The following is a 16,087-nucleotide window of genomic DNA, read 5'->3' as shown; positions in this document are numbered from 1 at the left end:
ATTGACTAACAGGTCAAGCCAATACAAAAGTATGCAATACTACAGAGTTAAACTTTAAGTTGTGAAGTTGAAAAGTTTTATAAACTCTCTTGATCATCCTCTTCAGATGATGTTGTGTGTCTTAAAGGGACTGTACAGTACTGGTTGAGGTGGGGATTCATTTTTTTTTTACATATCATTCCTAAGTGAGATAATGAGAAACCTCTTAGGAAATATTAAAGAGCATGTCACTTTAAGGATTCAACATTAATTTGATGATAATTGGTCTTTAAATGGCTGAGATACCCAAACAAAGACTACAGGCCACAACTTTATTAGGATCTCTTTGTTTCACCTTGTTTTTGGATATCTCGGCAACTTCAAAACCGATTTTCATCAAAAAACTTTTGATACCCTTTAGAATTGCATGCTCTTTGACATCTCATAGAGTGGTTTCTGAATATCTCGCAAAATGTTAAAAGCTAAATCCTCATCTCGACCAGAACTATACACACCTTTTAACCCATTGAGAATCAGCTGATTTTGCTGTAACACTTGTTTCCCATCAGACACCAGCTCTTGAAAGTATATTCAGGACTAATTTTCAACAAAATGTAAAGATCAGTTGCAATAATATAATGTAGTGGCAAAAAATCAATGTCCATCAACTATTTTACACATCTCTGAATTAAATAGATGTCTTACAAACAATCAAAATACAGAGATCTCTGACTGTAAGAGACAAATATTGTTACATACTTGACTTCACTCCACCACAAATTGGACCAAACCACCATCAGAGACACCCAGGGGGTGGACATCCCACTGACTGTTGGAGGGACTGGACCAGACTACTAATTGATGACAGCGCTAACAAGGTTCAGTTGGCAAACATTGGTCCTATTAATAAACCACAAATTACTTTCATACAGCTACAGTGTACTTGACCTTATGATATTATACTTTGAATTTTTTTTTTCATCTCCAACATATTCGCAAGTACGTGTAGGTCCTACATAAGAATGCCTCCAGACGAATGATAACAGGGCAAATTTGTCTACTTAATATTAGGCGCAAGCCACTCCAGTCTAAACTTGTGTGTTTACATGAATTGCAACATCATCAATAATGTTGATTGTTACACATGCTTCTTTTGGTCTTTTTTTTTTTCTAGCACTGGGAAGCTTTTTTTTCAATGGCAGCTGCTTTGTCAGACAACATACTGTAGGCCCATATATACGTCAAATATTTTGCGTAGTTTTTATTTTTGCGCATTTTGCGTGTCAGGTGCTATTCGTGAAATTAGAGACAGGTGAAAACAATGACTATAGATGATCCCAATGTGAATGTGACGCACATGTATACATTTTCTTCATTCAGTACAGTACTCCTTGATGGCGAATTTAACGACTCACGAAAAACGTTAGGAAGTCCTGATTTGCGAAAAAATTAGACTCGCTAAATAGGCATACCCGGTACTCTAAAAGTTGATATTTTCGCGCGACTAATTTTTTGCGCTTGGCCAAGTAAGAAGACTTTCGCATGTTTTTAAGGGGGCACTACACCGACATTTTTTTTTTCCAATTTTCTGTTTTTACTTTTAAGTGACAGTTAAGGTTCTTACCTTCAATATCCAGTAGGTTCTACACTAAAAAAATGCAGTAAAAGTGGTTAAAATTCCTTTTTTTCTGATACCCTATTGAAAGCACATTTTTGCAGTGAAGGAACGCATATTCAAAACTCTATTGGTGGGACTACAGTGTGATGAACAGTGAACATAATCTTTATATTGTGTTTTTGTAGGTTTAAATCATAATTTTTGACAAAATATGTTTGTTAAAGTGCAGTAAGTGAATTCTATATTTTGAAGGGATATTTATGTCTATATACTTCTAGAACTGGCATCTGCCTGTACCTTGAGGTCAAATTTGTGTTGAAAGTATGATGAATGCAACTTTTTTATGTATTTTATTGTTTGAAAATGACATCTTCATTTTCAAACGCCATTTTCTCAAAATGTGTTTTTATATACCTTTGTTTACAAATTTTGCTATAACTTGAAAATGCTTCAATATTTTCTTCCCAAATTTGGTACACTTATGCAGAAGGACATGCGTAATACCTTATTGCGCATTTTGGAATCATGGACTTTAGTTTTTAAGTTATTGACTGCTGAATTCTGATTTGTTAATACTGGTTGCCATGGCAACAGGAAAACACATTTTTCAAAAATAGTCAATTAAAATCTTTGGTTTTTTGAGTTGCATCTATCAACCAAATATAAACTAAAAATGCCAAAGTTTACAGCAGTAGTACCTAGTAGGTATTTTTGTGGTAACCAATCACCTGTAGGTATCTGGTTACCATGGTAACCAAGCATAATGTATATCATTATATTGCTGACATCTCTAGCAACATTTACATATATATAGTTTTGATATTTTCTTCATGACATAAATGCAAAATATGTGATTTTTTGTCATTTTCAATTTTGTTGGTGTAGTGCCCCCTTAATTCGGCGGAATCAAGATATCAACAACCAGAACATATGGCACACAAAAATATTCGCGTGCTTTTATTTTCACGCTTGCTTGCAGTTGTGCGAAATGCGCGAAAATTTCAACACCGCGAAAATTTTCACTTTTACAGTATATGGCATATACAGTAATCCATGCGTCAAACATAACCTGCATCCAAAAGCGATATATTTATTGAAAGTGTTAAAACAAATTAATGATTCACATGCAAACGAGGTAGATTGGAAAGGAATCATTTTGATGAAATCTGAAATTCTATAATGGGCTTCACACCCTCTTCCCAGTTTGAACCACGGACCAATTTCATTGAAGGATGGCTACCGTAAGGATGGATACCGATGGATACTGTAAACTGCATTAATTGCAAACATACTATTATCATTGACCACAATACTTAACAATTTGCAGCATGTTTCAAGAGTGCTGCCAAACTAGATGTATCTTATTAACTGCATAATTCTTTCTTAAAGATTGTCAGAATTATTGCAGAAAGTAATGATGACAGTAAATAATGTAGAACAATATCTTTCTGATCAAAAAATCACAAATAAACTGCCAGAATGCATTTGAAAGTAAAATGTTTCACGGATCAAACATGCAAATAGACTGGCCTGACAGGTTAGCCCTTTTTGTGCTCTGAGTGCCAAAAAGCACAGAAAAACCTAAAAATGCTGTGCACACTGTCGGTAATCCTGTCGGAAATTTACTTTATTGGCACTCAAGACAATGAAAATGATGCATAGAAACTTTCTATCTACAACCATTTTGCCTCTGACAAAGATTCTGCTATGATTGAGAGCTCAGGCCCCTTTTGACTCCATTTTACTCCACTGGCTCACCACTTCTGGATCAAAGCAGTTTTCTGCAGCTTTTTTTTTTTTTGCTACACTTATTTCAGTACATTTTCCTGAACTGTATGAACTCTAAATGATACTTTATATGACCCCTGAATGTCAGTCTTCTTCAAACAAGGAGATTGTTTGTGGTAAGCCCTCTTCAAGTCTCATTTGGATGGCAATTATCTGAGAGATACAATCTTGAATCGATTAAACCATCCAGCCAGCTTGTCCTTGGGTCTTCATGACTTGATGACTTCCAGATGTTATTGATTTTTAAAATATTTCAAGTCATTTAATTATTTGGATGGTATTTCTCGTTAACGTCACACAAACCATTTTATGAGACAAATATTTGACAACAAGGAATCAGGGTATAAGGTCATTTCTCCACATACTATAAATTAGTATCAATTCATTGATTGATGGGCAGTTGAGAGTATTCCTAAAAAGACTTGAGTGTGCAATTTAAATTCATTATATCATTACTGTTATTAATGGAAAATTGATCACACTTTCTACAATCAGGAGATAAAATAATTGCTCAAAACAACTAAAAGCTTGTTGAACTCAGCCTAATCAAAATAAACATTTTTACAATCATAGCACAGAAAGATTTGGTCAATGAAATGTCCCTATCACAACATATTTGGTCAGCAACTTACATTCATGGACACTAATAAAGCAATTCATTTCAAGAGCACATGAATTTGATCTTAGAAACCTAATTACATTTCTGAATGAAACCTTTGTGAACCCAAGTCATCTTGGAAAACAAAAGATTACTGATATGAAATACTTCACTAATAAGGACTCTAAATCTAATTTGTAGAGTGACAGAGAAAGTCGAATTATCTAGAGTGGATGGAAATCCTTTTTTTTTTTTTCGCTTTTTTCACCAAGTTACCCTCCACTTCACAAACTCAGGATTTGACAACCTTGACCTGGATGATTTCCAGGAATATTCCATCAAAATTTTCACTCTCCATTTCAATCAAATCAAGACATGAAATCTGGTTTGAATAGTAGGTAGCCTTTAAAGGTACAAGAGACAATCCTCTAATGGTGGTAAATCTATGGTAACAGTGAAATATTTGCACTATTTTATAATACATCCACACAGCAAAATACAATGTGGAATACATCATGAAATCCTGAATGCCGCTATCCAAACTATGCACAAAATATGAGATTTGAGTGTGATTCGTGTAGTAAAATACCACTGATTCTTCAGCAACAATATCCTCATGGGAGTACCTTTAAAAGGTAACCATCAAGTCAACACCTGGAGAGGCCAATTGATTGATTGATTGATTGACTGATTGATTGATTGATTGATTGATTGATTGATTGATTGATTGATTGATTGATTGATTGATTGATTGATTGATTGATTGATTGATTGATTGATTGATTGTTTGATTGATTGATTGATTGATTGATTGATTGATTGATTGATTGATTGATTGATTGATTGATTGATTGATTGATTCATTCATTATGCCTCCGCCAACGAAGAGGCCGAGGCATTATGTTTTTGGGTCCTCCGTCCGTCCGTACGTCCGTCCGTACGTCTGTACGTCCCTCCCGTTTTGTTTTTGTCGATATCTCAAGAACCGTGAGGTGGTTTTGCATCAAACTTGGTATGAGGGTACAAATGTATATCTTGGGGGGATAATACTTTGTTTGGATTTTAGGGTCACTGGGTCAAAGGTCAAAGGTCACAGGTTATTTTGTGAAAAAAAGGTTGAAATTTCATGTTTTTCTCCATATCTCGCAAATGGTTCAAGGTATCTTCATGGAACTTAGTATAGTATGCATGTACCGATTAGCAGTGATTATCAAGGGAAGTTGGGGGTCATGGGTCAAAGGTCAGGGGGTCAAAGGTCAAGGTCAACTCCTCAAAATATCACTACTTTCCTTATATTTATGCAATGCCTGAAGGATTTTTTTTAACTTTATGTATGCATGTATAACCCAATATATATTCTGTGGGAAGTTTCTTGCCAAAAGGTCAAAGGTCATAAGGTCAGAGGTCAAGTGAAAGTGCTAAATTGCACTTCTTCCTCCATATCTCAAAAGTAACTAAAGGTATTATCATGAAATTTACATATTTATGCATGTTCTGCCTAACAGTGATTCTCTTTGGAACTGTGAGGTCAAAATTCAAAGGCCAGGTTTAGATAATACTATTTTACCATTTGATACTGAAATTATACTTTTTCTCCACACCTTGAAAATTACTCAATGCATAAACTTATAAAAGGGTCAAAAGTCAAGTAAAAATCATCAGTTCCCCCAAATACCTGCACTCTGACGTTTTAATCATTCATCCAATTGAACCTAGTTCTAGGAAAGTGAATATTCAGCACATTTGTGCCAAACCTGTCATTTTAACATTTTGCCAATTGTGTGAAACTGTCATCACACATTGTCAACACATTGTACTCTAGACCTATTAGGAGAACCATGCATTATGGCGGAGGCATACACCAGTCGCCGTAGCGACATTTCTAGCTAATTCATGAATTTCTGTTGGCACAATTATTGGTTGAGCACTGTTCACACGTATGAGTTCACATCAACCTCTCCTATTGCCCGATAGGATGCAGCCCATCTACAAAATCCTGAGTATAGCCTAAGTCTTTATATTTTCAGCGCAAGTTGTCATTGGTCTCCCTCATCTCCTTTTGCCTTCCCCTTTCCCCTGAATAGTCTTCTCTTTTACACACTTTTTCTCATATGAAAATAGATATCACAAACACTCAAATTATGTTCACAGCCAATGTCCGTATTTTATGAACTTACTGATGAGATTCGGTTCCTATCAGAACAGGTCTTTTCCAAAAATACAAGGTAATATGCCCCTAAAAATGCAATAAAACTTATCCATACATTTCCCTCAAAAGTATCAACTCTAAATAGATATTGTGTAACGAGCAGGATGTAGAGTTTCCTCGCTCCCCATTGTTATTATTTCATCACGTATCTATTTTGCTGGGTCAAGGGTCAGGGGTGCTTTACTGGTAGAAGGACCACATACAGGTGCATGATGGGGGCACTGGGGCACCTCCCTGGGATCCGGTCCTGGTATCATGATTGATGCTCACACAGTTCAACAAGGAGTGAACCCTATCCATTGGAGGTAACCACAGAAACAAAACATCCCAAAGTGGGCGGGGCCACTGCCTGTTTGACTGACAGCAGTGATCAAGAAGAAGTCAAATCAAGCAATGCATTGCAGGGAGTGGAATATAAAAGGGGTTTATCAGCACAGAATGATATGTCGTAGGGTTTCTCATCTCAAATTGAATCATAAAGGAGTTTACCATCACAGACTGACACTCAACTGGAACTCTACCCACAAGGATGTTGGACGGATAAAAAGGAATGACATAAATAGGTCTACACCCGATATTTTTTTTTCTTTTGGTCTCCTTTTGCAAGTGTAGGGGGGGGGGTAGGAGAATCAAGTAAAAAGTGAAACTAAAGGAGACTGAGGGTCCATATGTCATCTCCATGGTAACCATAGCCACCATGTGACTAGGAACACAGGGCTGTCTTAACACACACACACAAACACTTTAATACAGACACAGACATGATGAGGGAACAATTTTCCAACTCATACTTGATTAGCAATTTCAGCTGATGAACAATATTTCAAGTGGTATCCTGTACACTTCTATGGAAGAAAACTGCTACACAAAAGTTAGTTTGTATGATATCAGTGGTGTAAAAATGCACAGCAAATTGTGATGCGATACCAGGAAAATTACTCCTTGATGATGATTCAATTCTGCAATGTTGGTCATCTTGACAAAACAATTTCATTTCAGACAGAATTTCACTTCTGACAGAGCTGAAGAAGTGACTTAGAAGAGTCATGAAACTGTTTTCTCCGTGATTTCACAAGTCCAGTCGAACAGATTTTATTTACATACTTTTAGTCGCATTTCAGTTTAAGAATTTCCCACACTACCTAAGTGTACATAACCCTATCTCAGTCTATTAGATGAATTTGCATAAACTGCAGCTTGAATATTGATTCTAAAACAATGAAACAAAGAAGCAGGTTTTAAAAATGCATCTATCTCACAATCCCACACACATCCTATCATTTTACCCACAGACATAATGCAGAAAGTGAATAGGTCCTTGACAACAGTCAAGCTCAAAGCATGAAAATATTTTTGCTGGCCTCCCAAAGGAAATGAGCGAGACTCGATGTATACAAAGCTTGTCTGCCCACAGAACAATCACTGATGGATTTCATTCTACATATATCTTCACAACAATGCCTTGATTTCCTCAATCAGGAAACCAATAAGAGACAAGTTATCACTGTCAGAGAATAATGAGGATGTACAAGTTTGTCTGTTGTAGAAGATCATGATTATGAAATTAACAGCTCTTGTCCGCACACGACTTAATAAAAAAATTTATATGTGTTTAAAAGATGGTTCATTTCATAGTATGTTCTCTCATTCCTTGCATTGTCTGAAATTTAAGTTAGAATTTACCCATATATTTCTATCTAAAAGTACTTCAGGAAACAATCCATAATTTGAGTTTCAGATCCCTGTCACCAGAATACCACAGTGTCTCATCACTATATGTTACTCCCATCACCATCCATTGTCCTCTAATACCAGTCTACCATCCATGCCCTATTCCACCACCATGACCACCACTGCCTCCACCACACACCAGTATGACCACACCCAAAAACCTTAAAGGAGACCTCCGGATGATTTTCAGATTTTTACATTTGAACAACTATAAATTAGTTATACTGAGGACAGAGTTTCAGAATTTGTGATGATTGGGATGAAGAATAAGAATATTTTCACAATTTAGAACAAATTGCAATGAACAAGGATAACGACATGGCAGAGTCACCATAAGAATGCATGAGTTGGGGCTCAAGGAAGCAGAACAAAAGAAGAAGGCATGCATAGATTAAACACAGGTGAACTCTCAAGCAAGCGTTATTGTAATGGAATTGCTACATTTCTGAAATATGTGAACCTCCTACATGTATGTCATCATCCTTGTTCAGTGTAATTTGTTTAAGGTTTTTCAAAGTATTGTTTCTCTGCTCACGAACCACAATAAATTCCACAAATCTATACATGGTGTTGTCGATATATGTACTACATGATGTGAAATTATGAAAATCGTCTGGAATGTCCCTTTACTACCAATCAAACAACCCCGCCCAATTCCACCACCACTACCACCACTGATTCCACCACACACCGGTATGACCACACCCAGAAACCTTACTACTTACTTGCTATGGCCTCATAAAGGTCCATGAACTCCCTGTTGTCGTATTTCCCCTCACAGAGGGCGCGGCACTGGGCGTCGGCCTTCCAGTACTCTACCAGGGCCAGCTCCATCTCTGAGATGACTTTAGACCAGGACTCGTCTTGGTGGGCCTGGTAGGCATCCAGGAAGTGTTTCTGGGTCACGACAAACAACTTCCTGAGGTCAGGTGGGATGCTGGCAAGGCACATTGCACAATGTCATGAAACTTTCAAAAACTTTTGAATCCTCAACAGGTTTTTATCAAAGAAGATAGCCTGCTATTATTACAATTGTACTTTATTTGCTATCATATTATGTCACTGTCTATACCAATTAGCACTGAGAGATAGAGATTAAATACAAGAGACCCGCGGGTCTAGCGCTCACCTGAGTATCGCAAGTTCACCTTTCACGCAGTCACTAATCTAAATTATTCACAGCTCTACCAAAATTTGACCAGGCATTCTCAAGTAGAAGATGAAAATGTACAATAAGGGCCCAATTTTTTTAAGATTCCTTAATTTGGGGGGATTGGGGCCTCCTGGGGCCCTCTGGGTGGGGCATGGTGCCCATTTTGATAAATTGAGATCCTGACCCCCTAGGGATGCTACCTGCCAAGTTTGACAAAAATCCATCATGAGGTTTTCAGGAAGAAGATGAAAATGTACAATTCAGGCCCCCATTTGGACCCTTCCAACCACCCCCCCCCCCACCCAAGAGGGGCACCCCTGGATCTCCTATGAACAAACTTGAAACTACAGTCATTAATGTACTCACTCATAGTATTATCTCAGCTCTATAACTTCTGAGTCTAGAGAAGATTTATAAAGATTCCTTCATTTGGGGGGGGGGGGGGGGGTTTGGGACCCCTGGGGGCCCCCTGGGTGGGGCATGGTGCCCATTTTAACAAATTGAGATCCTAACCCCCTAGGGATGCTATCTGCCACGTTTGGTGAAAATGAGTCATGGGGTTCTCAAGAAGAAGATAAAAATGTACAATTTAGGCCCGGTTAGGATCCCTCCTCACTCCCTCCCCTGGGTCCCACGGGGGGCACCCCTGATTCTGCCATGAACAAACTTGAAACTACAGTCATCAATGTACTAACTCACAGTATTAACTTAGCTCTATCACTTCTGGTTCTAGAGAAGAAGATTTTGGCGGATTCCTTAATTTTGGGGGGTTTGGGCCCCCTGGGGGCCCCCTGGGTGGGGCATGGTGCCCATTTTAACAAATTGAGTTCCTAACCCCCTAGGGATGCTACCTGCCACGTTTGGTGAAAATGGGTCATGGGGTTCTCAAGAAGAAGATAAAAATGTACAATTTAGGCCCCATTAGAACCCTTCCCCACCCCCCTCCCCTGGGTCCCAAGGGGGGCACCCCTGATTCTGCCATGAACAAACTTGAAACTACAGTCATCAATGTACTAACTCATAGTATTAACTTAGCTCTATCACTTCTGGTTCTAGAGGAGAAGATTTTTACAGATTCCTTAATTTTGGGGGGTTTGGGCCCCCCTGGGGGCCCCCTGGGTGGGGCATGGTGCCCATTTTAACAAATTGAGTTCCTAACCCCCTAGGGATGCTACCTGCCAAGTTTGATGAAAATCGGTCTTGGGGTTTTCAAGAAGAAGATGAAAATGTAAAAAGTTTACGCACGACGCACGACGCACGACGGACGACGGACGACGCACGACGGACGCCGGACAAAGGGCGATCGCAATAGCTCACTTGAGCCTTTGGCTCAGGTGAGCTAAAAACTGAAACTTGATGGAAGAACTGATATCAGGACTGGTATCTACCTGTTGTACTCTTTCCTCCAGATTGATGAGTTTGGTATCATCGATGCCGTGCATATTCCGGTAGTAATCCAAATTATTCTGCATCACCTCATCGTCCGAATGCCATTGGAGGTATGTGTACGCTGCCAAGATTGCCTTTTCATACATACCATTCTATAAATACAGAAAATAGAGGAAAAATCAACTTAGAGGGACTATACAGTATTATATTTTGGATCAAAAATTTATCCTCTGATGATTGGTTGAAAGAGCTTCACGTGTTTAAAGGTGTTTTCAGCTATTTCAGAAAGTTGACAGTCCATAAAGTACTATTTGCAAAATGATGTCACAAAGCAATTCTGAAATTGTGCGCAGCTTTGCACCATCAGTCTGTGAAATGTAACATTTCTAACAAAACAACTGTGACACCACAAAGCAATTTTGACATTGCGCACCACTTGTACAGTCACTCCGAAAATGTACCAATTCCTATTAAACAAAGCGATTGTGACGTCATAAAAACAATTCTGACATTGCGCAAATTGCTTCGCACCGTGCATCGCGTCGCGCTTGTCAAAATGTAACATTTTTAACAACATCACAAAGTGTTCTACATCGTACGCTGCTAGCTAGCTGCATGCTTAATGATCAGTGTAGGATCCCTTCACATCGCATCCACGTTTACGACTTCTGGCTTTGCATTTCAATCATTTTCCTTTTTTTTTGAATTTTGATCTGAAATATAAAACAAATATACTTTACCTAACGAGTTTCTTGTTAAAACTATAAGCCTCGGCGCCTCCAGAAGAACTATTCACTTCGGGGCTGCGCCCCTCAGTGAATTGTTCTTCTGGAGTCACCTCTGCCCATAGTTTTAACAAGAAACTCTCAAGGCCAAGTATATTCATATACTAGTTGAGGTGAGGATTCTGGTTTAAAATAAAATTTTTAGGTGAGATAATGAGAAAACTCTTATGAAATATGAAAGAGCACGTAATTTCAAGAAGGATTCAACGTTTATTTGATGAAAATTGGCCTTGAAATGGCCGAGATATCCCCAAATTCCTAATAAAATTGACAGGCCACGACTTTTATTAGTGATATCTTTGTTTTTCCTTGTTTTTAGATATCTCAGCCATTACAAAACCGATTTTCATCAAATAAACTTTTCATTTCCCTTAGACAATTCTTTAACATTTCATAGAGTGGTTTCTAAATATCTCGCAAAATGTTACAAGCTGAATCCTCACCTCAACTACATGTAGTACTGTATATTCCCTTTAAAGCTTCTTGCCAGCAAACATGAATTTCATTTATTTATTAATCTAATAATAACAAATTCATTGCAGCCAGCAGTTGTTTTTCATTCTATAGATATTTCATCACAACTTTTAACAGGAATTTTCTCCCATAAATTTTAGTGATATCTGAACCCTGAATTTTTAAACTATGTTCATTGTTAAAGGAAAGCCAGGTAATACAACTTTTAAAGGGTGTGTACAGTTCTGATCAAGTTGAGGATTTAGCTTTTAACATTTTGCGAGATATTCAGAAACCTCTCTATGAGATGTCAAGGAGCATGCAATTCTAAGGGGAATCAAAAGTTTATATGATAAAAATCAGTTTTGAAATGGCTGGGATATCCAAAAACAAGGTGAAACAAAGAGATCCTAATAAAGTTGTGGCCTGTCGCCTTTTATTATTATCACTTTTTTGGATATCTCAGCCATTTGAAAACCAATTTTCATCAAATAAACGTTGTATAATCCTTTTTAAAATTACATGCTCTTTCATATTTCATAAGAGGTTTCTCATTATCTCACTTAAGAATGTTCAAAACATGAATCCCCACCTCAACCAGTACTGTACAGTTCCTTTCAACTCTAATTCAATGAACTCCAACACAAAATACCCTTACTTCAAGGTATAAAAAGAAGAATCATCTTTAGCTATGCTGAACAAACCATTTGAAGATTTCATAAATTTGAAGATTTCATAAATTTGAAGATTTCATAAATTTGAATTGACGTAAAGATTTGTCACAGAAGAATGAAAACGATGTATTGTGCACTGCTCAAAATCAACAAACAGACTGCTACAGACGAGACCACAGACATTTTGTTGTGGCTCATTGTTATGCTTTGTTGCGTTCACCCCTTTTCATTATGGTCTACTAGGCTTTTCATTAGCACTGGGACCTGTGGCAATTGTTTTTACAATTTAAAAACCTAACACAGCAACCGCAGTCTGTCATGTCTGCCTATAATACCGTCTAACCGCGTTGTCTCACATCTATCATGTTTTATCCATGGTGGACTGAAACGTGATTGCCGTGGACATTGGGAACATGGTGTAAACGTTGCATTAACAAGCGAAGGCAATCACTGCAGTCTGAATGCTTTTCAGATGCTATCTCCTATAGTCACCTGTCTGACGGAAACAATTAACCCAGATTGATCTGAGTGGAAGACAACGAACTAACAATCTATTCATCTAAAGATATCACATTTGATGCACGTGTAGGTCTCTAAAACATCTATCCATAAAATTTTGGCAATAAAGCCTAAAATATAACCGAATTACACCAGTATTTTTCTCCATAAACCATTAACAGACAGTTTAGTCTAAAAACATTTTCATCATTAATGTAACTATTGTTTGAACACATTTTGTGTAATTAACAACACTTCACATCGATTAAAAAATATGGATTCTAATTTTTACAGCACTTGGTTGTTTCTATCCCTAACTCACATTTTAAAACTATTTTAAAGCACTAATGCTGGGTTTTTGTTTCATTTGCAAATGGTAAATCATGCCTTTAACATGATGGTATAAAGCCAGTCAAAAGTCCATCTCATGGCAAGCAAAGGAAATGCATTACTTCCCTTTTGATCACTCCGGAAATAAATTACATCCTTTTTCAATTGATTTCAGAATTATGCTTGCATGCTTGATTTCATAATGTACTTCAGACGTTTCCCATGGCAACTGACACAAAACAGTCAAAATAATTCAAAATGGAGGGTGAAGAGGAATTAAACCTTGATCTAAAAACTTTCTGCCAACTGAGTTTACTTTAAAGACGTTTAATGATGTGTGCCTAAGCGCCTATACACTGTATGAAGAAAAAAAAATTATTATTTGAAAAAATGACAATCGTGCAGAATGTTTAGTGGATTGATGCTTCTGTAAAATTTATGTCTGGAGATGAAATATTTCCGGGACAAATCAGAATGTAATCTTGTTAATCATTCCTCCTCTTGTCTCATGTCAAATCTACCCTACAAGTTGAAAGAATTAAAACGCAATATTCCCCACCTTTTCACATAGACATTTAAAGGGATAGTACAGTATTGGTGGAGATGAGAATTGGGCTTTTAACTTTATGCGAGATACCAAGAAAACACTTATGATATAGCACAGGACATACCAGTTTAAGAGGAATTCAAAGTTTATTTGATGAAAATCGGGTTTGGAATGACTGAAACATCCAAAAACAAAGTAAAACAAAGCGATCGTAATAAAGTGTGGGTCCCACACTTTATTAGAATTGCTCTTTTTTGGATATCTCAGCCATTTCGAAACCAATTTTCATCAAATAAATGTTGAATTCCTCATAAAATTACATGCTCTTTCCATATTTCATAAGAGGTTTCTCATACTAATATCTCACCAAAAATGTTGGAAACCTGAAATTAGGTCTGAACCAAAACTGTACGAGCCCTTTAAATACAACTTGCAAGGTTTGTTAAAACTTACATTTAGCTGTGAGCTAAATCTAGTTCGTTGGCGTGATAGCATATGTTGTAGTTGCATAAAAGTACATTGTATACCAACTGATGTATTACATTTACAGTATCACATCCTCAAACAAAAATGGAAGACAGTAACTCTGTTTCCAGGAAAAGAAATACCAATCAAATAAATGTTGATGTAGAAGCAAGGATTCAAAACATGACATCAGGTATGTTTGGCCTTAATGCCTGCTTTCAAAAATTGGAGTCAAGGCTAAACTGGCCATGACCCATATATATACAAATATACCTTGTACTACTGAATTCAAGGCCTGACTTTGTTGCACAATTGATGATCATAGTTATGTACAAAACTTATCCTGTTCTCGTATCTGAAATATAATTGCCTTCATCTTTATCATCTTTCATGAAGATTTTAAACATTCCCACACATTTCTATCGCGATGGTCTGTAAAATACCAGGAAAATTGGACAAAATCAGTTTGGCAAAATTTGACCGATAAAGAGACCTCATAGTCACGGAGGGCTGATAATGTGCACACAGGAAATCTCACTTTGCAAATGAATCATCTTATCTTCTATTCATTTCAGACAAAGAGTAAACATGTTCACACAATCCCTGAAAGAGAGCAAACTTAATCTGTACAATCCTTTTTTTTTTCCTCCTGTTATTTAGAAACTATTACGTTCAGTGATGGCTTGAAATAATCGTGATTATAAAAGTAAACAACAACAAAAGAGCAACATACATGCACAGCTACAAGGGCAAATAAACACTCACACACAGAACACACACACACACACACACCCAGGAAAAATGGAGGATTAATTTGCATGGGAATGATAAAAACATCAAACTCTGTCAAAGAAGAGGGAAAGAAGTGCATAAAATATCTTAACATGCCTTCCACATGGATCTTTTTTTTTGGGGGGGGGGGGGGGGGGGGAGGGGGGAGGTGTTGAATTTTGTTTTGCTTAAATGTTTGTTTCTGTTTGTTTGTTGTTGTTTTGCTTTACAACAAGCATCTCAATAGCCAAAATAATTTGTAAATTACGGAGGTTTTTCTCTTTTAATGATGAGATATCAGAGACGAGGGCTTTTAGGGTATTCTAGAGAGTTGGAGAAATTTGGAAAGCCTGTAATCTGAGGATAAAAAGTAGAAATTTAACAGATCGTTACTACATATATGCTGACAAGAAGAAAGAAAAGGAAACAAAGATGTTAAATTTAAAAAAAAAACACTAGCAGAGTGGAGACCTCCACCAAGCATCCTGCTGGAAATGGTCCTCTTTCCTAATCACAAAGAATCTCTTACCCTCTGCATGCCACATTATATTACCTGCTCGTAGGTTTGTATATGTGTGAAATTTGTGAAGATTTGGCTCACTCGCAGAGAAAGGGTCAAAAGAAGGAAGATGAGGAGAAAAAGAGAAGGAAGAAGAGGAAGTGGAATTTATACGGAAGAGGTTGAGGGGAGGAAGATGAAGAAGAAGAAGAGGAAGAAGATGAGGAGGAAGAGGAGAGGAGGGGGAGGAGGAGGAAGAGGAAGAAGAGGAGGAGGAGGAGGAGGAGGAGGAGGAGGGGGAGGAGGAGGAAGAGGACAAGGAAGAGGAAGAAGATTGGGAGAGGAGAAGGGGAGGAGAGCTAGAAAATCAATGCCAGTGATTTCAAGGTCATGAGGTGAGCTGAGGATGCATACTTAATGATCCGATGATGATGAGAATAGTAAGTGATAATCTGTAGATGACAAAACTTCTGAAACTGATGTAGTGATGATAATAAGTTTGATAGCAACATTCTGGATGGGAAGGTTGTACCATCCCAGATGATCCAAGGGATTTTATGCAAGATAGATCGATTCCATGACTGAGATTGATGATGCAAT

The 16,087-nt window shown here is 37.4% G+C and overlaps 1 protein-coding gene across 1 annotated transcript in view; it reads right to left on the bottom strand.

Moving 5' to 3' along the window:
• LOC139739219 (prolyl 3-hydroxylase 1-like) overlaps positions 1-16,087 on the bottom strand; it is a 62,813-nt gene that overhangs the window by 46,108 nt on the left and 618 nt on the right. The window contains exons 2-3 of the mRNA XM_071649837.1: positions 10,465-10,617; positions 8,649-8,820 (exon numbers count right to left, since the gene is read on the bottom strand). Of these exons, the coding sequence (XP_071505938.1) occupies positions 8,649-8,820; positions 10,465-10,617 (325 nt within the window). The remainder of the gene's footprint in view (positions 1-8,648; positions 8,821-10,464; positions 10,618-16,087) is intronic.

Source organism: Diadema antillarum, unplaced genomic scaffold (genome assembly GCF_040938485.1).
Source record: "Diadema antillarum isolate AM-2024a unplaced genomic scaffold, OU_Dant_1.0 seq00000791_RagTag, whole genome shotgun sequence".
Classification (NCBI taxonomy): domain Eukaryota; kingdom Metazoa; phylum Echinodermata; class Echinoidea; order Diadematoida; family Diadematidae; genus Diadema; species Diadema antillarum.
The sequence above is the reverse complement of the archived record's forward strand: the minus strand, read 5'-3'. Positions and strand labels throughout refer to the sequence as shown.